The sequence below is a fragment of the Rhineura floridana genome, chromosome 14 (genome assembly GCF_030035675.1).
Source record: "Rhineura floridana isolate rRhiFlo1 chromosome 14, rRhiFlo1.hap2, whole genome shotgun sequence".
Classification (NCBI taxonomy): Eukaryota; Metazoa; Chordata; class Lepidosauria; order Squamata; family Rhineuridae; genus Rhineura; species Rhineura floridana.
In genome coordinates this window covers 34,536,033-34,560,188 of record NC_084493.1, presented here as the reverse complement: position 1 = coordinate 34,560,188, position 24,156 = coordinate 34,536,033, and the positions used below count along the sequence as shown (strand labels likewise).

Genomic DNA, 24,156 nt, shown 5'->3' with positions numbered 1-24,156 from the left:
CTCTGATGTTAGAGATGAACTTGCAAACCTTAGAACAGCCGTTCCCAACCAGTGTGCCTCCAGATATTGTTGGACCACAATTCCCAACTTTCCTGACCATTGGCAATGCTGGCTGAGGCTGATGGGAGTTGTGGTCCAACAACATCTGGAGGCACACTGGTTGGGAAAGGCTGCCTTAGAGGAATGGGGAACCTGTGGCCCTTCAGATCTTTTTGGTCTGTAGCTCCCATCTTCCTTGAACATTGGCCATTCTGACTGAGGCTGATGGTATTTGGAGGCCAACAACACCTGGAGAGCCACAGGCTTTCCATCCTTGCCTTAGAGCATGCAGCTGACTGTTCAGAATTAATGTAGAATTCTATGATCCATAGGCAATTTTGCACTAAATTAAATGGCACTAGACCATTTAAAGATGTGCCTTTAACCTGACTTTTGACATCTGAGGTGTATATTTTTAGGACCCTTGCTGGTTTTTGTGATAATTTTAGGTTGTTTTTAACTGTTTTTAATGATGTATTTTAAAACTGTTGTAACCTGCCTTGGGACCTTTGGGAGATGGGTGGGCAATAATAATAATAATAATAATAATAATAATAATAATAATAATAATAATAATAGACTTTATTCTTGCCATGGGCTTTCAGATGAACCATTATGCGTGAAGATCACTTGATCAGAGTGATCAGAGCAGGCTTAGAGCATAGAAAAGGGCAAACAAGACAGGATGTATTTTCTGAATGCCATGTTTGTGCAGATATCATTCAGATTTGACCATGATAGTTACTTCTCAACTATTTGGAGATTAAAGCTAACCTTGGTCTGTGATGTTTTGTTGGCTGTCGGGATGACTGATGAATTTTATTTGATCTGTAAAGAAAGTTGGAAGTGAAACACAAAATAATTATTTAAGATATTTCATTAGTGTCTATTTCTTCAAGAAAATTGTGGTAACTCTCCAAATTTTGCAGAAGCAGACTTCCTTCACTATATTATATAAAAACAGTATCCTGGCAACATTTCAAGGTGGGGTAAGGGAGCAGCTCCACATGATTTCCAGTGCTCAGCTTGGATGGGGGAACCTCAGTGCTTGTGTAGTAGCTCTCTTCCTTTGTTTTAATAAAAATGGAACAAATTGTGCAAAAGAAATACACATTTCTTTGAGTTGCATAATAGACACCCATTGCAGAATTCAAGCATGCACAACTCAGTTTATAATTTTATGATTGCATATTTTAAGGTTCTCTCTCATATTTCATTTTGTCTTGATTAAATGATTTCTTAGCTTTATATATTAGTTTTCCCTACAATCAAGTAACAAGTACCAGATAAGAGAAAGTACCATGCTCTCTGATTTTGGGTCAAATTTGATATTTAGCTCACTTCTTTGTCTCTGTAAGTAAGGTATAGTAGAACTTATTGTTACTATTACAAAATTCTTCTCCACTCATTTTCTACTAGTCTTTACAGTGTGAGGAGTGGGGGAGAGTTATATGCACCATTTCTTGGTGGATTGCTAAAAAGGAAGTTGAAAGGTGAAGTCAAGAGGATCACATTTCTCCAAAATGCTTGGTAATTGTTTAAAAACACAGTCTTAGAAGCTCAACTGCAGTGTATACTGCAGATCAGGAAAAGTATCACGAGGGCCAAGAGGATGCCAGCATGGTTAACAAGCAGAGTCAAAGATGCGATGAGAGGCAAGAAGGCTTCCTTCAAAAAATGGAAATCTTGGCTGAATGAGAAGAATAAAAAAGAACACAAACTTTGGCCAAAAGAAAAGAAAGCAGATAATAAGGGATGCTAAAGAAGAATATGAGGTGCACATTGCTAAAAACATAAAGGCCAACAACGAAAATATTTAAATGCATTTGTAGCAGAAGACTGTCTAGGGAGATAGATGGACCCTTGGATGACAAAGGAGTCAAAGGTGTGCTAAATGAGAATAAGGAGACTACAGAGAAGCTGAATGAATTGTTTCTATCTTCACAGTGAAGGATGAAGGGCAGATCTCTGTGCCTGAACTAACTTTTGCAGGAATGGAGTCTGAGGAACTGAGGCAAATAGTGGTGATGAGAGATGAAATGTAGGCCTTATTGACAAAATAAAAACAGACAAATTGCTGGGTCAATTTGACATCCACCTGAGAATTCTCAAAAGAATTCATATGTGAAATTGCTGATCTTCTGACAAAAAAAATGTAACTTATCCCTAAGATCTCCTTCCATACCTGAGGACAGGAAAGTGGCCACTCTCATGTAGCACCAATTTTTAAAAAGGTAGAAGGTACAATTAAAGATTTTTTAAAAAACCCAAGCATATAGAAGAACAAACCTTCCTGAGGCATGCAAGGAAGTTTGTTGTTGTTATGTGCCTTCAAGTCGATTATGACTTATGGCGACCCTATGAATCAGCGACCTCCAAGAGCATCTGTCATGAACCACCCTGTTCAGATCTTGTAAGTTCAGGCCTGTGGCTTCCTTTATGGAATCAATCCATCTCTTGTTTGGCCTTCTTCTTTTTCTACTCTCTTCTGTTTTTCCCAGCATTATTGTCTTTTCTAGTGAATCATGTCTTCTCATTATGTGTCCAAAGTATGATAACCTCAGTTTCACCATTTTAGCGCTCTACAGCGGATCTTCTCCTCCTCCGGCGCGATCAGTGGGTTAGGTTCCAGACCCCCGTGCTACAGCTGATCCACTTTTTGGCGGTTTTCGCTTTTCGGCGGAGGTCTGGAACCTAACCTGCCATATGAGTGGGGCCCTACTGTATTTTATTATTTATTTATTTATTCATCCCAATAGAAGCCCAGGGCAGAATAATGGGCGTAAGTTGCGGAAAGCCAGAATTCTGCTTAACATTAAGAAAAACCTCCTAACTGTTAGAGCAGTATGTGAATGGAACCAATTAGCTAGGGAGCTGGTGAGCTCTCCAACACTGGAAGCATTCAAGAGGCAGCTGAACAGCTGCCTGTCAGGTATGTTTTAATTTGGATTCTTGCATTGAGCAGGAGGGTGGGCTCAGTGGCCTTATCATTGCCCTTCCAACTGTACTATTCTGTGATTCTAAGTGCAAAGTGATTCATGTGGGGGGGGGGAGTCTTAATTTCACATATATGCTCATGGGTTCTGAACTGGCCAGGAATGAGTCCGATGGATCATAGTAGCTTGATGAAGATGTCAACCCAGTGTACACAGCTGCCAAAATGTCATATTCTACATTAGGGATCGTTGGAGAAGGAATTGAAAATAAAACTGCCAATATCATAAAGCCGTTATACAAATATGTGGTGTGACTGCATTTGGAATACTTTGTACAGTTCTGGTTGACTCACCTCAAAAAGGATATTGCAGAGTTGGAAAAAGTTCCAAAAAGGGCAACCAACATGATCAAGGGAGTAGAGCGACTCCCCTATGAGGAAATATTATGGCATTTGTGGCTTTTAGTTAAGAGACAAGGTGAGTAAGAGGCAACATAATAGAGATGTGCTACCTGAGAAACTGCCTTCTCCTGTGCATACCTGCTTGGTCATCTGAGGAGGCCCTCCTGGTGTGCTGCATGCCCTTGAAATTCATCTTGAGGCTTCCCAGAGTAGGGTTTTTAGTGTCGCAACGCCTGCCACATAGAATAAGCCTTCCTAGGGTAGCTGTTGCCCATGTATTTTATTATATCTTACTGATCCCTGAAGTTTGAGCTGTATTTTATGCTCTTTTATTTTGTTTGGTGGCATTGTATGCCTTTTACTCTCTTGTATGCCATTTTTGGATATTAACAAGTCTATAAATATTTTAAATAAATAAATGAAATTACAGTCAACGGACAGGGTGTTCTATTTCTTCTTGCACTGAGAGCAAGAATGTAGAACAGATGAGAGAAAATTGTCTCCACCAAGGTAAATGTACATTGAGAGTGCATCATTAGGCTACAATCTTAAAAGCACTTACTAGAGAGTAAGCCCCATTAAGCACAATGGGTGTTTATTTTTGAGTAAACATATTTAGCATTGCACTTGGTCTCATTTTCCATCTTTTCTTTGTTCCTTCACAGAAAAGAGGCTATCTAGAGGAATTTCCCATGCCAGCTCAGCAATAGTCTCCCTTGCTCGATCACATGTGGCCAGTGAATGCAACAATGAACATTTCCCTCTGGAGATGCCCATCTACACATTCCAGCTCCCTGATCTTAGTGTTTACAGTGAAGACTTTAGGAGCTTCATTGAGCGAGACTTGATTGAGCAGGCAACCATGGTTGCTCTGGAACAAGCTGGTGAGTAAATATTTAAGATGTGAGTTTCTGGCTGGCTTGACCTTTTCAATGGCACTCTTTTAAGACCATTGTATTGATGGAGCTGGTTGCTTATATCATAGATAAATATAAGAGTTTTGATAAGACATTTTTATCTTATTTTTTATAGAGCAGAAAAAGGTAGAAAAAAGGCAACTAAAATGGTGAAGGGTATAGAGCATCTTTAATACACATAAAAGCCAGAGGTTGTGGTGCTTTATTTTTACAAGATGATGCTAATGCAGGCAAGGAATGTGATAAAGGAAAGTGGATGTATGAAGACAGAGAATTTCCTTTCCTCCATCTCTCTCATAACTTAAAAGCTACACAGTAATCAGATTGGCAGTAGGTTATGACAAACAAAAGGAGGCATTTTTTATACAGTGGTTAGCACATTCCTAATTTCTATGGACTGGCAGAAATGTATCAATGTTGCTTCATTGTCCCCTCTTTTCCTATCAGAATATTAAGACGTCACTTATGAAAACACTTAGAGCCTATGTCTTGCAAACCACAGCCTGCATAGAAAGAGTTGATGTTGCCAACTGTGGATGGTGCATTTAGGATTGCATAGGAATTTTTTGTATGCTGTATGGCAAAAAGGATGAATATAGATTTTCTGAATAATATAATATATATGGTGCAACCATCAACTTAGATAACTTTAAATTATACAGTCACGGGAATGGCTGTATGCTATAGTCAGCACGGATTTTTCACATTCCGCAATGTTAAATTGAAAATACCCCCCATGCCATTCTGTTGCTTCCATAAGCTCATTTCAAAAGAAAACCTTACAAAACATATAGTCCTGAACTCAGAAATGCTGGCTTAACAACCCTCTAAATTTTCATGCTGATACACAAAACAGTCAGAGAGAATCGAGAGTTCAAAGTGTAAAAAGAGAGAGAGAGAAAACAGACCCCTTTTGGACTTTTTTCTGTCACTGGTCTCATAATTTGTTGAAATTAATTAAAAATCAGCCATGTTCACAGAGTACCTGTAATCCTATTACTGACCTTGCCACATACACTGACCTTCATCTTCTGCAGTTTAAAAGTTTAAAAAATGCCTGGCTGATTTTTAGTTAATTTAAGAAATTTTGGCTTGAACTCAACGATAATGTCGGGCATGCTCAGTAAGAACCAGCTGTCAGTGTACCGAACGCCAGACTCCCAGCTGCTTGGCTTGCCTAATCGGTGCCACACCCACACCAGACTTTGGTCTCATTAGAGAAAGTCATGGCTTCCCCCAGAGAATCCTAGGAAGTGTAGTTTGTGAAGGGTGCTGAGAGGAAACTCCTGTTCCCCTGACAGAGCTCCAATGGCCAGAGTGGTTTAACAGTCAGCTGCTCTGATTGAAGCTCTGTGAGTGGAACAGGGCCCCTCCTAGCAACTCTCAGCACCCTTCACTAACTACACTTCCCAAGATGCCTTGACTGCCTAAAGTGAAATAACAGTCTGGTGTGGATGTAGCCAGGGACAGCTCTGGTTTAAATTTAGGTGGGAGGCTACATGTGTGGGGAAACACTGAAAAAGAATGATACTCTTCACAATATTTTCCTTTTGGAAAGGACTTCCCCACTGCCCATCCACCCAATCTCCTCCCCTCCCCCAGGTCAGTTTCAACTATCCTAAGCATAACTGCACAGGAGTTAATCCCACTGAACTCAAAAAGCACACAAATGTTCAAACCTGCCTGTCAGCTCTACACTGCATCAGCAGTGTCAGGGGGGGCTGGAAATTCCTGGGTCTTTGGCAGGGAAGGAAAGTCCTTAGCCAGCAGTCGGGTTGTAAATCTGCCAGGCCTATCCGAAGCGTACTTGCCGAGTCAGAAGTCCAGAAGCGAGGTCAGTGGAGGTCCGGGATCAATTGCCAAGGAGGTCAGTCAAAGAGATGCTGCAGGGAAACTAGGTCTACACAAAGCCACGCCTGACATTGCAGTCAGCAACAAGCTGCAGCCAAGGTGTGCCTTATAAAGAGCAGGATGGACAGCAGGTGTGAGCCCTCAGCGTTTGGGCCTTAAGGAGATAGGCCTGTCTCTCTTCTGCCTGACCTTCTACTGTCTACGTTCTGCAGGTGAGGGGGGAGTATCCTGTTCACTGTCTGTGTCTGGCTGCAGGGCCTCTGCTGTCCCTGGGGTGCTCTGCAGCTGAGGGGCAGAAGGAGCTGGATTCTCAGGAGGCTCCTCCGTGTCTCCTGCTGCTCCTGGGTCTGCTGCTGTTACTCCCGAGTCATCCTCATCTGAGGAGTCCTCTGATGGGGCCATGACACTGCCCTCCCTTTCTCTTCCCTCCTATTCCTTCTCTCTTCCCCTTCCCTCTCCCTCCCTTCACCCCTCCTTTGCCCTCCACATCCCCTTCCAGTCCCCTCCTTCCTCCTCCTCCTTCCCCTCCTCCCTCCTCCTCCTTCCCCTCCTCCTCCTCCTTCCCCTCCTCCTCCTCCTTCTCCTCCCCCTCCTCCTCCTGATCCCCCATGATCAGTTTTATCTATCCTAGGACTATGATCTGAGAGACCAAGGTTCAAATCCCTACACAGCCATGAAGCTCACTGGGTGACTGTCAGGATCCCTCCTGCTGCCACCACCTGTCAGGTCCCACTAGTCAGGATCCTGGTTTTTATTTGTTCTCTCACCAGCTCTAGCACAGATCTCGCAAGATCCCACTGCTAGGCAGCACCACCAGCCACTCCCTATTTCACAATATTGCCTTGGGACTTTGCCTTAGTCTCCTCCTGGCTTATTGTTACTTTGTGTCTGGGTGCCCTTGCAGGCCACAACCCCCCCTGTATCTTTGTGCCTATAAAGCATACAGCCCTGGGTTGCTCTGGATACTTGATGATACACTATGTCTTCACCGCTGCCACCATTTGATACTGTTTCTCCACCTTGGTAAATACCCTGCCCACCCTTCTGGTCTGTGAAAGCCCCAGCCAAGGATCAGGCTTTTGGTAAACCAAGAAAAATATTTATTTATAAACACCAGGAAATAACAAGATTACTTAAGGCAGCCTTTCCCAACCGGTGTGCCTCCAGATGTTGTTGGACCACAACTCCCATCAGCCTCAGCCATTGGGAGTTGTGATCCAACAGCATCTGGAGGCACACTGGTTGGGAAAGGCTGACTTAAGGTATATTTAACAAGCATATGGTTTCATATATTGTGTTACTCTTTATATTTCTAGTCATATATAATCTGCCTCAATACCAGCCTAATACAATCCAACCCACAACCAACTCCATCCCACAACCACCACCAACAGAACTCCCCTTAACCAACCAACCACCTCTCTCAACTGTCATCCTCTCATTTATACCTTCAGCCACTCAAAAACTCAGCCAATCATCATACGGCATTCTCCAGCATTCTAGCCTATGTACTCCCCCTCTCCGCCTACTTATCTCATTTACTCTAATAAACCTGCACTTACCATATTTACAGTAATATCTATATACAGGGACATCACAGTGACCTTAGGCCAGTCACTGCCTCTCACCCTCAAAGGAAGGCAATGGTAAACCACCTTTGAATACTGCTTACTATGAAAACCCTATTCATAGGGTCGCCATAAGTCAGAATCAACTTGAAGGCAGTCCATTTCATTTTCAAGCATGATTATATGGGAGTTAATTGTATTGAACTCAATAAGTATGCAAATGATCAAACCTGCCCTCTCCTACTCCTTCCCATCATCTCTCTTCTGTCCCTTCCCTTCCCCTTCCTTTACCCCTCCCCCTCCAACCCCCTCCTTCCCCCTACCACTCCTTCTGCTCCCCTCTTCCCCTTCTTCCTTCCCTCTACTCTCCCCTCCCCCTCCTCCTCCCTATGGTCAGTTTTACCTATCCTAAGCGTGATTGCATGGGAGTAAATCCCACTGAACTCAATAAACATGCAAATGATCAAACCTGCCCTCCCTCTCCCCCTCCTGCCTGCTCCCCTCCCCCTGTTCCCCTCCCCCTGTTCCCCTCCCCCTGTTCCCCTCCCCATCCCCTGTGGACAGTTTCACTTATCCTAAGCATGATTGCAGGAGAGTAAATCCCACTGAACTCAATAAGCATGCAAATGATCAAACCATTCTCAGCAAACTTGCACAGGATCCCATTTCTTTCCTCCCTGATTAAAAAGCAGAGAAATTCACTGATAGGCAAAAAACCTTGCAGTTTAAGAACATACCTATAGCCCATAGATATTTCTATCAAACTTTAAAAAGCAGGGAAATTGGGGAGCTATAGTGAATGCACCAGGGGAGCAGGAGACCTGACCTCTTCTCTAAGATACTGTACTGCCACCACTTACCATTATCAGTAATATATTTCAAGGCCATCAATCAGCAACAATCAGCTTTATAGGGGTGGGTTTCATCAGCTAAATTAAAGACAATCATTTATCTGCATAGGTCATTTCCTGGGAGGGCATTACATGATCTGGATGTGGAATCTGAACATACTATAATGTAAGAAAAAAACCCAGATGAAAACATAGTCTGAGAAAAGGAAACTGCAGCATCTTATAATTCGTCCTTGTATGGTAAACATGTATATCTAAACCTAAAAGTAATGCCAGAATGGATTTTCCCACATTGTGAGTTCAGTGTCTTCAGTATTACTTGAAAGAATCAAAACTCTTTGTAGAACGTCTTCTGTTCGGTTATCTAGCTGTTTAACCTGTGAAGCATGTCATTGTTCCTATGGTATACGTTAGAGAGCACCGAAAAGCATCCTTAATTATCAAAGCTTTAAGTCTTACTGGTGATGCAGAATTTCATTGGTATCTATGCTGAATATTTTTTGTCGTGTTCATACTTTTTATTTTTTTTAAAAATGTGAGAATGTTCAGTACATAGACTGTAGGGCCCCGCTTCTCGGTACCCCGCTTTTTGACGTTCCGCTAAGACGGCGCCAGCGGGGCAATCAGGAGCGGGGGCTAGAGCTCCCCACGCTCCAGCTGATCTCGCCAGAGAAGGGGAAGATCAGCAGTAGCATGCTCCAGCTGATCTCCTCAGGGGCGATCAGACCCTCGCACTACAGCTGATCCCGCCAGAGAAGGAGAGGACCAGCTGTAGCGCTCTACAGCGGATCTCCTCCTCCTCCAGTGCAATCAGTGGCTTAGGTTCCAGACCTCCGCGCTACAGCTGATCCGCTTTTCAGCAGTTTTTGCTTTTCGGCAGGGGTCTGGAACCTAACCTGCCGTATGAGTGGGGCCCTGCTGTAACTTAAATAGGGCATATACATACTAGAGAGCTATTGCTAGTCGGGCGGTATAAAAGTCTAATAAATAAATAAATAATAAATAAATAATATGTTCAATAAAGAAAAGCCCTATCATGTTGAAAAAGAAACATTACATCTTTGTAAGCTTTTCATCATATGATTCAGTATAATAATCAGGTTTAAACCATAACTTCTATAGATGTATAATATAATAGTGCAAAACAGTTATCTCAATATGTCTCTCCAAAGGGATGCATGGATTGAAGGTGGAGTCTAATTACATTCTTTGTTAGCCCCAGATATATATTACTGATCAATTTCTGATGGAATTGTTCTTTTTCTGGTAGTCATGTGTGTGTGTGTATACACATACACATATACACACATGTAGTATAAATACAAAAATGTATGCATTTTAACAAAACCCCACAAATATTTAAACCCACAAGTAGTATACAATATATGAGATCCATTTCTCAGGAGATATAAAATTATCAATTTTATAAAATACAAAAAAAAATAGAAAAAACCTACAAAATAAACACATTAATTATGGGACTGTAATATAGGTAATTTGTACCTCAATTTCTTTAAAAAATAAGTTATACATATTCATTTACATCAATATTTAAAATTACATTTTTTTCATCTTTCAGGCTTCTAATGTTCCCAATAGGTTATATTGTTGAACGTTATGTTGCAGTTTATTATTCCAGTATATGACAAAAAAGCTCCATCTCTCAATAAACCTATTACCCTGTTGTCTACCCTCTATGACACTTATGTAGTTTGTAAGTTTAATCATTGTCTTCATCTGTGTTAGAATTGCTTGTTAATATGTGTTTTTTAATTTGTTTTTAACCCTTTTTTAAAAGAAGTTTTTAAAGCTTTTTTAAAAAATATTTTTAACATTGTTTTGTTTTAATGTATTTTAAGGTCTGTTTTTATGATGTTTTAAAAGTGTTTTTAGCGTTTCTGTTTGCCACCCTGGGCTCCTGCTGGGAGGAAGGGCGGGATATAAATCAAATAATAAATTAAATAAATAAATAAATAAATTGTCCTGTGCTCACCAGATTTCTCAGGAGGCAAGAGACTTCCCAACACTAATACATTTGAGGGCAACACCAAGGTAGTATCCAGGGCCAGTCCAAAGTCAGAGTCCACAATAACGAAGAGGTCAGGCCAGAAGTAAGGTCAGAGCAGTTTGTCAGGAGCCAAGCAGTTCATGGACAATTCCAGGCAAGGCAATAGATAGGTCCAGAGTAGCCCAAGGTCAGATCTGGAGTCAATAGGCAATCAGCAGACAGGTCAGGTACAGAGCTGGTATATAGATGATGTTCCAGCAGCTGTTCCAGTATACCAATGGATTTTTTTATGCTGGAGCTGCTGGAACCATACCCCAAGCCTCAGTTGACTCTCATTGATCACCTGAAGCCAGACCCTTACTCCCAAGGAGTCTGGGCCTGTAGTCGGGTACTTCTCCAGATGGGCTGGATGATGAGCTGGTGTTTGAGGCAACACCTCTCCCTTGGGCTTGGGATCCATTCAGCCTCGATGTCAGAGGCTGGACTTGCTCTGAGTGCAGACAGCTTGTCCTGGGCCTCATCTTAGAGCTCCGACTCCTCACCCTTAGATGGCTGGGTCCAACACCGAAGCCTTCTGGCCTTCCTCCAGTGACAGCGACTCAGATGAGGACTCTCCTGGCTGGGACCTGACAATCATGTAAATAATAACCCAGATCTTTATTAACCATTCATCCAATGTGAGTGCTCTGATTTTTTCCCAGTTGGATGATATAACCATTCTGGCCATGGTCAACAGATTTATAACCATTTCTTCGTCATTAAAAAGGTAAAGGTGTCCCCGCACTTGTAGTGTGAGTCGTTTCCGACTCTTAGGGTACCGTGTTGCGACGTTTACTAGGCAGACCGTATATATGGGGTGGGATTGCCAGTTCCTTCCCCAGCCTTTCTTTACCCCCCAGCATATGCCGGGTACTCATTTTACCGACCATGGATGGATAGAAGGCTGAGTGGACCTCGACCCCTTTTACCGGAGATTCGACTTCCTCCTTCCGTTGGAATCGAACTCCGGCCGTGAGCAGAGCTTCAGCTGCATTACCGCTGCTTACCACTCTGCGCCACGGAGGATCTTTCTTTGTCATTAGGGAGTACCAAATCTTTAATATAACCAAAGCGGTATAGAAATTTAATAAATGAATGAATAAATAAATAATATAATATAATCAGAGGATCTAGAGATAGTCTATAATCAGTAATAATTTCAATCTCAATGATCAAACCTACCCAGAGTTTCTTTATTTTAATACAGGACCAAAAATACATGTCATGTCTGCATTTCTGCTTTTGCTCCTCCAACAAAAGTTATCAGCATCAGTGTAAGTTTGAACTAGTCTGGCTGGAGTTAAATAGCTGCGAGAAATAAACAAATACAAAAGTTATTTTAGGTTAACACTCAGTGTCATTTCTTCCACTCCAGCTCCAAACATTAGGTGGTATTTGCTGTCCTAACTCTAGTTCCCATTTAGACTGATAACTATTTACAGATGTATCCAAACTTAAAAGAATCTTATATAAACAACTTCTTTTTATTTTGCATGATAAGCTTCCCAGAGGAAGTCTTTCCTCTGAGCAGTCCATATCAGTGTAAAAGTTTCAAACCAATATGCTTTAATTGGAGATATTGTAAGACTGAAGGTTGAGATTGTTGTAATAACTACCTTATTTCATCATATGTTTTGAGAAGCTTATCCAGCTCAGTTAAACCTTAATTTTTCCATAAAGAAAGATTTCCCCAAAAAGTATCTTCTGTCTCCTCATTATATGTTATTGGTGTTAGTGAAGATAACCCAGAACTTAATTTTCTCTTTAACCTGGACTAGATTACAGATTCTTTGTACAGGGGTTTGATTTTCATATCTATCTGTCAGGTCTTGTAGCATTCCACAATACATTTCTTAAACAATCTGTTCTGTAAGTATTGCTTTATAAGGTTGAAACTAAAATAGTGTTTGTTTAAGCATTGTGGCTTCATAATATGTTTTATTTATATGACCCCAATCTGTTATTGATCAAATTAAAGTATTTTAAGTGACCCTTGTTTATTTCCTCCCAGATAAATTTCAAAATGATATCTTGTCAGTCCTCATCACTTTTGATGAAACTTCTAATGGTATATTAAGAAAGAGGAAAAAAATTTTTGTGCACAACCATCATTTTTATTGCTGAGATTCTTTCCATCCAGGAGATTCTCTGTTCCTTCCAGGTCATAAATTCTGCTTTTATCTGCTTCTTTAAATTACGGTGATTATAATCTGTTAATCCTAAATCATGAGTGATCCAGATACCAAGCTAATACTGTCATGTCTTTTGATGGTATTTTATAGTTTAGCTATGTTGACTTTTGTAATACTGTCCAGGTTAAATCCCATCCATTCAGACTTTATTTCTATCAAAGCTATAAATTGGCCAAAACCATTGAAATACGGGAGATTGGCAACAATGTAAGCATTGCAGTTTACAATTTTGAATTTATAACTTTACAATTTTGGCTCAGTCAGAGAAGGTATTGCTGGTATAATCTCTTCAGAAAGCTATTTCTTAACATGAGACAAATGTCCTTGATTCCTATTCTAAAATGCAAGAAGTGCCACACCTTAGGTTTCTTTTCTTGGATATTACCTTCTTTGTTACAAAACATGTATCAAAAATGTATAGATTTTATATTAATTTTTCCCCTTTATAAAGCATGTTTGGTTTATTTTACCACCACCTACATCAAAACATTCTGCATAGAACAGGTGATAGGCTGTTATTTCACAGAGCCCACAAGAAAGCAGTTGCAAAAAATGAGAACATGTTACTTACAATTTTATCACTCCCAAAGGCAATCCACTTTAAATTTTGCTTCCCAAGTGCACTCCTAATTTAGATTTAATAAGACTGGTTAGGGATGTGAAGTATTTACCAGCTGCTGCTTATTGAGTACATGTGGAGATTACCATTTTAATAACTGAAACTATTAATATATTTACAACTGATATACTTTTCTAAGTATATTTTTATTGGCATCCCCAGTATGCTGTTATACTCCTTAATGAATCTTATTCTGAAGTAAAGTGATGTGTTTGTAAAGTGGATTAGGTATTTTAGTTAGAAGTCTCAAATTGTGTTTTCGGAACTTGGAGCTGGTAGTGAGTTCTGAGAGGAGCAAATCCAGTGTGGAAGGCAACAGTCTATCTAAGGAAATAGATTGTGGCAAATTGTGGCATAAGTGAAGAGGGCTAGGAACCCATAAATCTAGTGCTGCACTAATCTTAAAACAATAAACCTAGAGAGCCAGGATTGGTCAAACAGTGGTTGAAAGCCAATAAATTGACCCATTTATAAATAGGTAGAAAGGAGCAGGAGGTAGACAAGACCAGAGCTAGAAGCAGAATATGAGGACAAAGCCTAGATTTGGGCTAAAAAACAAAGAAGAGAACTAGTCCAGAATTTATTTTATTTTATTAACATAAATTTATATACAACCAAATTAACAATGTCCTCTGGGTAGTTAACAATAAAACAGAAGGAGCAGTAAGCAACCTGTGCGGCAGCAGAAGTTATATCACTACTGTTTAAAACTATACAAGATATCACATAGACCTTGCCCAGAGGACTTACAGGGCCAAGTTCTATTTTGTGGCAAGCGTGTTGCCATGTGTGTACCAATCTTGCAGTTGTAAATACTGTAAAGTGCTCCTGCCACATAAAGTATGCATTGGCACTTAGTTGGATGGATAAAAGATGGGAAGACATTAGGGCTTAATAAAGGAGAAGAGAGGGAAAGATCAGGTGGTAGCAAAATAATTTAACAGGTAACTTCAATGATGGGTTTGTTTTGTGGGTAGAGAGAAGCCTATGTTATGCAACATATGATTTGTTTGTAAGGCATTGACCAATGATTATTCTGCTCTTACACTAACTAGAATATAGGTTACTACAGAACAGTCAATATGGAGTTGGGGAATGAGGTTACAGGAGCATGAAATAACCTACCTATAGGGTCTAAGGTTAGCTCTTGTACTGAGTGCACAACTACACCCAACAGGATCCAGGCACAAGAACTCAGTCTTAAACCTTTGCCTAATGTAGTATCTAAACATTTTGATTTGCACCTTGTAGCTGTACCACCATCTTGTACAAATCAAACAGGAGCAAATACATCCTGCTTACCTACCTATTAGATACAACCAGAGCTTGGAAAAGTTACTTTTTTAAACTACAACTCCCATCAGCCCCAGCCAACATGGCCACTGGATTGGGCTGATGGGAATTGTAGTTCAAAAAAGTAACTTTTCCAAGCTCTGGATACAACTGTATTTTAACTACATAGTTTAATATTTCAACCTTGTAGACTTATTAATAGGGCTGTGTCTACCTCCACACCTCAAACCAGACTAACCCAGGGAACACCCAATCCAGATCCAGTCCCAAACAATTTGGGTGACAGGGCTAATGTTTAATTGGATTTTTTAAAACCCTAATTAAACATATTGTCATCGAGAGGGGGAAAGAGACATTGTGTCTCCTTACTGACCTCAGTCCTTCTACAATTCTTCTACAATTATTTTAATTAGTTTTTGAAAACTCAGGGTTTTATCTATGCATCATTGGATAGATTCCTAATGTCTCATATATGTTTTACATGTATGTTTTACCAGATGTTTTGTATTGATATTTACATTGTAATGGCCATTGGCTAAAAACAATAAACAATAAACTACTACCTCAATCCTACTGCAGAGAGCAGGAGGGTTCAATCCTGCTGGGTGCTGTTTTGCAAGTGCTTTCCTGCAGGGTACATGCTTGCCAAGCACCACCTTGCAGCCAGCAGGATTGAATCCTCCATGCACTTCTGCTGGGTACTGCTTCACAAGGGCAGGGAACACACTTTGGATAAGGACGCTGAAGTCAGCAGGATTGAATCCTTCACTCACTATCTGGTAAGCAAAGGGTTCAGTCCTTCTCAGTGGTTTGTGTGCGTGCATTCCCTGCTGGGAACAGATGCAAATAGCGAAAGCACAGTTTGAAAGCTGTTTTGCAAACAGTCCTGAGCTGTTCTTTGAAGAGGCTGCTTCCTTCTCTCTGCCTGATGGCCCACCCCCATGACAGCCTTGGATTGCTCTAGGTGGCTCAACCTAACTGGGGTGAACCAAGTGTCTGCACACACACTCAAAGCCCGGATCCACCCAAATCAGCGCAGTTTGGGATTCAGCTAAATACAGTGCACACCTCTACTTGTGATTCTGTTAACAGATTGTATTATGGCCCAAGATTCCTTAGTATGCAAGAACCATCATCAGTCCTATCCCATTTCTGGGCCACTGATGATGGTGAGTGCTGGTGATCCAGTACTGTACTGATGAAATATTTTCTTTTGTCTCACGTTGCCATGGCAGTGCTGCACCAGTACAGCAGTTATTGCACCTGAGGGTAGACAACTATTTGTCAGTGCAGAAGCTCATAGAATTCAGTGTAGGATTCCTGAAACTCTTCTATTCTAATCTCATTTTGATTAATATTTATTATTTAGTACCCATTACTGTAAGATTTCTGCATTGCATCTGAGACTAGCATATTGTAGCTGAATCTAATTTTCGTATTGTATTCCATTGTTCATCACAGTGTTCCCATGTTCCAGTCTTCTCCCACCTGCATATTTTAATTTCTTATACCACAGTAAGATTTCCTTTGGAGGGAAAGTAGACTTCCAGTGGGATCTGAAATTCTCCAGAGTTCAAGTTTAATCACTTATTTGCATGCCATAGGTTGCTTTAGCCCATTTTCATAGAATCATTGATTTTTGCACTTATTATGACTACAACCATCCAAAATTAAGTTCTTATAAGGAAGGTCCCACTGATTTCAGTTGAAAAGCTTTAGCTCTTTCATTTGAAATCAGTAAGACTTCAAAGTGCTAAATGTTGGCTGTGGCCTTTTACTTCAAATTCATGCTTCATTTCTCAGGTCGTCTTAATTGGTGGTCCACAGTCTGTACAAGCTGTAAACGCCTTCTCCCATTGGCAACAACTGGTGATGGAAACTGCCTGTTGCATGCTGCTTCTCTAGGTAGGTCTTCTGATTAATGCATTCCAAAGGAGTAGTACTTTCTATTTTAATGTTTATATCCCATCTTTCTCCTTCAAAAGAAAAAAAACTTGAACAAGATGTGGAAATAATAAGACCAATAACACAAAGAGGATGTTGAGGGAGTTCCTCTTATCCATAACGGCATGTTGTAGCGTGATCCAGTAAGCAGCATGTTGGACTAGGATCTCAGAGAGTACACAAATCTTTAGTCATCCATAAACTTGCCAGATAGCTATAAGAAACACTTGGCATCTCAGCTTCTGTTTTGTATCTCACACAGGAATTGTAAGGATCATTGAGATAAGCAAATGTTACCTTTCTTTACACTTTAAGAAAGAACAGGGGCTACACTGAAATAAAACTGTGTTGTTCAGTCCCACCCACCCCCACATCCCCTTGGTGATACTGCATATGTCCCTGGACAGTACAGTTTGGTGGATGACAAATACTGTGTCAGTTTGCTGGCTGAGATGAAGGTGCAACAGCAAATTAAACTTTTAACTTGCAGGGCCATTATGTGATATTCATAAAACATTTAATCTGATACAGGTAAATATTCGATTTATTTTAATAGGGTTGCGTCAACAACAGAATTGCAAGCTCAGGCGTGAGTCTTTAGAGATATTTATATTAAAATTTATAATTCAAATAGATTTTATGTCTGTTTTCAGGTCTCATTATTTGTTTTACTATTAGTGTAAAATGTTGTAGCTCTGTGATCATTAACAAAAGAAAGGAGGGAAGGCCCCAATACGGAAAAATAAATCCAAGTTGCAAAAGAAAGGTTTAGTTTGTCACAGCCACTGCATTTTGAAGGAAGATCCTCTTTGTCATGTGTCCATCAGACCCAGTGTCCCTGAAAACCTCCTGCCAGTCCTGAGGTATCCTTACTGGCATGTTCCTCACAGCCATGGTTTTGGAGCACAACAACAACAGAGGAGGAGAGAAAAGACACCCAACAGGGATCCCTGGGCAAGACACCTGCAGAGAGCGCACGCAGCCCTCCCTGGGACAAGGGTTCAGGACCCTAACCCAAGCAGCCATAGGGAGGGGCCAGGACGCACAACAATAGCAGACACATTCTGAGCCATTAAAAAATGAAATGATTCAGTATATAAATGACCAGAACGTTATTTAAATTTGAATTTGAATAAATTCAGTGTCTTGTGCAAGTGAGAGCATACAATGTTTTATAATCAGCAAAGAATAAAGCAGTACAGTATGTACTGCCTTCAAGTCGATCCCGACTTATGACGACCCCATGAATAGGGTTTCCATGGTAAGCGGTATTCAGAGGGGGTTTCCCATGGCCTCCCTCTGAGGCTGAGAGGCAGTGACTGGCCCAAGGTCACCCAGGGAGCTTCATGGCTGGGTGGGGATTCAAACCCTGGTCTCCCAGGTCCTAGTCCAGCACCTTAACCACTGCACCACACTGGCTCTCATGTGTCTCATGACTCTCTCTCTTTTTATAAATATATGAATGAAATGGACTGCCTTCAAGTCGATCCCGACTTATGACGACCCTATGAATAGGGTTTCCATGGTAAGCGGTATTCAGAGGGGGTTTCCCATTGCCTCCTTCTGAGGCTGAGAGGCAGTGACTGGCCCAAGGTCACCCAGTGAGCTTCATGGCTGGGTGGGGATTCGAACCCTGGTCTCCCAGGTCGTAGTCCAGCACCTTAACCACTGCACCACACTGGCTCTCTAAGAATGAAGCAGTGACTCACTTTTCCTGAATGCAACTATTTATTATTTTAAGATATTGCATGCTGTTTTTCCACAGCTGAAAGTGGCTTGCAAAAAACCACACATATAATAATCAATTAAAATAAAACCAGTGTCATAAAAGCAAAGTTAAAACAACAGAATCAGATTTTGCCTGTTGAATGATCTAGTCTGCCACTACAAAAGCCAGGGAAAAAGATCCCCTTGCAACCTTTCCTACAAGTGGAACTTGAAGCTTTGGATGAAGATTGATCCACAGCCTCAGGGCAATCACTTTAAAAGCCTTCCTTCTAGTGACTAGTTCTCCCTTCACACACTGTAGGAAGATGAAGCAGAGTCTTATTAGAAGAGTGCAGATAGTGTGAGAATTCATACAGACAGAGGTGGTTATATGGCTCTTTTTCTTTGTTATCTTTATTGTATTCACCTTCACGACAGCTCTGTGACTTATTATTCTAATTTTAATGGTAGAAAACGGGGGCTGAGAGAGATTGGCTTGGGTTAAGGCTGTGGAACAGAGGAAGGACTCTGTTTTTCAAAATCAACATCAGTTATCTCAGTCATCAGATCACCCTCAATTCCATATGCATCCTAACAAGATGGGGTGCTAAATATCCACAAAATATTAAAGATACTTGAATGTGCATCTTCTGGAACAAATATATTTAATGTAAGGATCAGAGTCATGACAACAGATGTCAAGAAGTGCTTGTAACAATTATAGTCCAATCCTAAGCATTTTTTTCTGTCATAAGCCCCACTGTTTCCAATGAGATTTACCTCCTAGTAAGTTTAGGATTACAGCCAGAGAGTTCTGATGTTTAATTATATTGAGGTTATTCTCTTGCTTATTTTTATATTTGCAAGCCTGTGGCTAGTTGTATTTTTAGGATCCCAATATTGTGAATTTTAGTTCTTTATAAAACCTTCCAGAGGTTATTTGTCCCTCTCTTGTGTGAGCCAGCAAGCCCTTAGGTCTTTGGATTATTATTTCTGAAACACTTAGAAGAGCCCCTAGTGATTAGCCATTCACGGTCTGCCAATAGAACCCCAAATTTCTGAGATAAAATCAAGAACATTTGGTGTCTTCTAACAAAGTTGGGAGTCTAAGAAGGATTGTTTATGAGATAACTCAAGAGTCTCTTAAAATTTCCTTTAAATTCAGTATTGTTCTTTATTAACCTATTGCATTAAATGTTGACAGGTATTATTTAGAAAGCTCCAATTAGGAGAACAATGCTAATGATTTATAGGATCCCTAGCTGTTATTCTTCTTCATGTGTGTTTTGTGCTATTTCTGTTTTGATTTTTGATTCTTGATCTGTAACGCTGTAGGGTTTTTCCCCCCTGCATTTAGGAATGTGGGGGTTTCATGACCGGGACCTTGTATTACGGAAAGCACTTTACACAATGATGAGAAGTGGTGCAGAAAGGGAAGCCCTGAAGAGAAGGTGGAGGTGGCAGCAGACACAGCAGAATAAAGAGGTTTGTATACACATAGCAATAAGAATTTATCGAGGCTTAATATTGAAACCAAATTTATTATGACTTTGTTGTGGAGTCCCTTATTAGTGCCAGGGCTCATTTATTTATTATTTGATTTATATCCCGCCCTTCCTCCCAGCAGGAGCCCAGGGCGGCAAACAGAAGCGATGAAAACACATCAAAACATCATAAAAACAGACCCTAAAATACACCAAAACAACTTTAAAAACATTTTTTTAAAAAAGCTTTTAAAACATCTTTTAAAAAGGGTTAAAAAACATATTGTTTAAAAAAAACATTAAAAAGCAATTCCAACACAGACTCAGACTGGGATAGGTCTCAACTTGAAAGGCTTGTTGAAAGAGGAAAGTCTTCAAAAGGTGCCGAAAAGATATCAGAGATGACGCCTGCCTAATATTTAAGGGGAGGGAATTTCACAGGGTAGGTGCTGCCACACCAAAGGTCCGCTTCCTATGTTGTGCAGAACGGACCTCCTGATAAGATGTATCCGCAGGAGGCCCTCACCTGCAGAGTGCAGTGATCGACTGGGTATATAAGGGGTAAGACGATCTTTCAGGTATTCTGGTCCCAAGCTGTATAGGACTTTGTACAGGAAAACAAGAATCTTGAACTTGGCCCGGTAGCAAATGGGCAGCCAGTGCAATTCTTTCAGCAGCGGGGTGAGACATGTTGGTGATACTCTGGCCCAGTGAGCAGTCTCTCTACTGCATTTTGCACCAGTTGCAGCTTCCAGACCAACCTCAAGGGCAGCCCCACACAGAGCGCATTAGAGTAATCCAACCTGGAGGTTACCAGTGTGTGGACAACAGTGGTCAGGCTATCCCGGTCCAGAAACTGCCTCAGCTGTCTTACCTGCCGAAGCTGGTAAAAGGCACTCCTAGCCACGGAGGTCACCTGGACCTCTAGCAACAAAGATGGATCCAGGAGCACCCTCAGACTATGGACCTGCTCTTTCAGAGGGAGTACAACCCCATCCAAAGCAGGCAACTGACCAATTATCCGAACTCAGGAACCACCAACCCACAGTGCCTCTGTCTGATTCAGGCTCAGTTTATTGGCCCTCATCCACCCCACCCCCGAGTCCAGGCAGTGGTCAAGGGCTTGCACGGCCTCTCGTGATTCAGATGTTACAGAGAAATAGAGCTGGGTATTGTCAGCATACTGCTGACACCTCACCCCAAAGCTCCTGATGACCGCTCCCAAGGCTTCATATAGATATTAAACAGCATGGAGGACAAGATGATACCCTGCGGCACCCCACAGCACAACTGCCAGGGGGCTGAAAGACAGTCACCCAGTGCTATTCTCTGAGAGCAACCCTGGAGATAGGATTGGAACCACTGTAAAACAGTTCCTCCAATACCCATCTCACCATGTCGGCCCAGAAGGATACCATGGTCAATGGTATCAAAAGCCACTGAGAGATCAAGTAAGAATAAGAGGGTCGCGCTCTCCCTGTCCTTCTCCCGATAAAGGTCATTCATCAGGGCGACCAAGGCCAATTCAGTCCCATAACCAGGCCTGAACCCAGACTGGGATCGGTCAAGATAATCTGTTTCATCCAAGACTACTTGCAATTGCTGCGCCACAACCCTCTCAATCGCCTTCCCTAAAAAGGGGGTATTTGCAACCGGTTGGTAGTTGTCACAAACTAATGGTTCCAGGGTGGACTTTTTCAGGAGTGGTCGGATCACCACCTCTTTCAAGGTGCCCGGAACCACTCCCTCCCACAATGATGCATTGACCACATCCTGGATCCACTCTGTCAAACCCCCTCGGCAAGCTTTAATAAGACAAGAGGGGCAAGGGGCAAGAGGACACGTTGCTGGCCGCATCATTGCAAGCACCTTGTCTCATGCTTGTGACAGAATGATGATGAATACCTTTGAGCATGGAAAGTTATTTCCCAACTCACTGGATATCGTCAACTGGCCCCCATAATCCAGGAGACAAAAAATGATTGCTGACCAGTGCGAGTCCTGGCAACTTTTATTTAACATTGAAGCACTGAATTTGTACCACTTAACTTTTGGTGTCAGAAAGGTTCCTTTCTCTGTTCTCTTCTAAATTATTTTATATACTCCCATTTTGTTGATTTAAACAAACATTTTCGGGAGAACATAAGGAATTTGCACACTTGGTGGAAGTATGCATTTTTGGTCTGGTTTGGTAACTGGTGACACACTGTTAATGCAGTCCTATGCATGTTTACTGCCATTATGTACAACAGGGCTTACTCCCAAGTAGGGGATGGGGGAGAAATTAGATTCAGTTTGCATTTAAAGACAAACTTACCTAATTTTGCACTTTCTGAACAATACGCAAACATCCTTCAAAATTCACTTCTCCGAATGCTATAATCAGTTCTCCAGCCAAGTAATATGTACAAAACCACATATACTGTGGCAAAGTGTGCATAAAAATGCATGTATTGCTGAAAGTAACATGCATGTATTATATTAGGGGAAATGGATTTGCAAAATGTGTATATTAGGCAAGGTTGCATACAAAAGGTGCATATTGAGATAAATGTGCACTAAAATGCTGATGAATTTGGACGAGGACTTTTTTTTAAAAATGAATCACAAACTGATGTGGAAATGTGGAGAACAGACCTTAAAAGTGGGAAAATGAGAAACTGAGAGAAACCTGAATACATTCATCCATGAGTGTAAATATAATATTTACCTAGTAATAGTCTAGAAAATAGCTAGGCAGACACACCCTGTCCTAGAAAAAGATTTATAAGAGAAACCCAAGAGGATTATGTGTATGAAAACTTAATTCAAAACAGGATGGTTTACTTTGGAAATTAAAAGCAGCTGAATTAATTTATATGTGAAAAAGGAACACTGTAAATGAGCCTGAACAATTATGCACTTAGATTCCAGAGAACCTGTGCAAACATGAGTCAGGAGATCTGTTAACTCAAGAAGTGAAGATACAAATCAAAGTGTACCTCCACCATGCTGTATGAGTTACAGTTATCCCCTTGTTTCTCAAAATGTATTATTTTCTCTCTCTTAGTCAGGGTTAGTTTATACAGAAGAAGAGTGGGAGCGGGAATGGAATGAACTGCTCAAACTGGCTTCAAGTGAACCACGCACACACTTCAGCAAAAATGGAGGTACCGGTGGTGGGTAAGTATGGATTGCCATGTTTCTGATTTACTATCTTTCCAGTGGCATATTTTGTGATAAAATATGAAAAGGAAGCTTTGTATCATCAAATCCTGCTTCCAGAAATTTATCTGTAGTAACAGAGTGTGTTCCTGTTGGTGAACGTGATATGTTGTAGTTGATAAGTGGTAAGCTTTGTCCAGTAAACTGAAATGCTGTAGCCATTTCTTGTAAAAGTTGGACCACCTTCTCTAATATTAAAGGCTAATTAGTGTGTTGGTTGTTCAGAAAAAAAAGATGACTAAGGATTTCATAAAATTATGAACAGCATGAAGAAAATAGGTAGAAAGAATTTTGGGTCATCCAATTAAATTGACATTAGATTCAGGACAGACGAAACAAAATATTTTACACAAAGCACAATTAATGATAGATAGATAGATAGATAGATAGATAGATAGATAGATAGATAGATAGATAGATAGATAGATAGATAGATAGATAGATAGATAGATAGATAGATAGATAGATAGATAGATAGATAGATAGATAGATAGATAGATAAAGACAGTTTTGAAAGCAACAAACAGAACTTCACTCAAGCTTGCTCTGGATCCCTATAAGGATTCCGTTAATCACCTAATATATATATATGAACGTAATTGTGAAAGCCTGTTCTGTTTTATGGAGCAGATACAGGAGGCGTTCATAGTCGCATGGTGTTAGAATGTTTCTTTGAAACATTAATTCCTGCTGTAGTGCATGTTAACTGTCTTATATATATATTGGCACCACATGGCCTGAACCTGGAGGACAGTACCACCACTACTTAGCTTCTGCAAATGAAGCCCCTTCTGAGCATTCCATCCTCAAAGCTCTATAAGTGCCACCTTGGGAACAGCATTTGAATGTTGGCAGCTGATGAAGACGGAAGCTGAAACGTTTTGTTAATATAATAAAAACCTCTGTTTGGTTAATCACAATTACGTTCATATGATTAACGGTTCCTTATAGGGATCCAGAGCAAGCTTGAGTGAGCTCACAGACCAATAAAAGTTGATACACAGTAGATATTTAATTAACAAAATAAGAGAACATTCACAGATAAGCCACTTTATCATCTGCTTCCTAATTTCGTATTGAGAATAGAAACAATTTAAGTTCCT

General features: G+C 40.8%; 1 protein-coding gene across 11 annotated transcripts in view; it reads left to right on the top strand.

Moving 5' to 3' along the window:
* The window catches only part of OTUD7A (OTU deubiquitinase 7A), a 194,960-nt gene that overhangs the window by 114,341 nt on the left and 56,463 nt on the right, over positions 1-24,156 (top strand). For all 11 annotated transcript variants that reach the window (XM_061595097.1, XM_061595096.1, XM_061595092.1 and 8 more), the window contains 4 exons: positions 4,042-4,260; positions 16,518-16,619; positions 19,723-19,850; positions 22,899-23,011. In XM_061595097.1, coding sequence (XP_061451081.1) covers positions 4,042-4,260; positions 16,518-16,619; positions 19,723-19,850; positions 22,899-23,011 — 562 coding nt within the window. The remainder of the gene's footprint in view (positions 1-4,041; positions 4,261-16,517; positions 16,620-19,722; positions 19,851-22,898; positions 23,012-24,156) is intronic.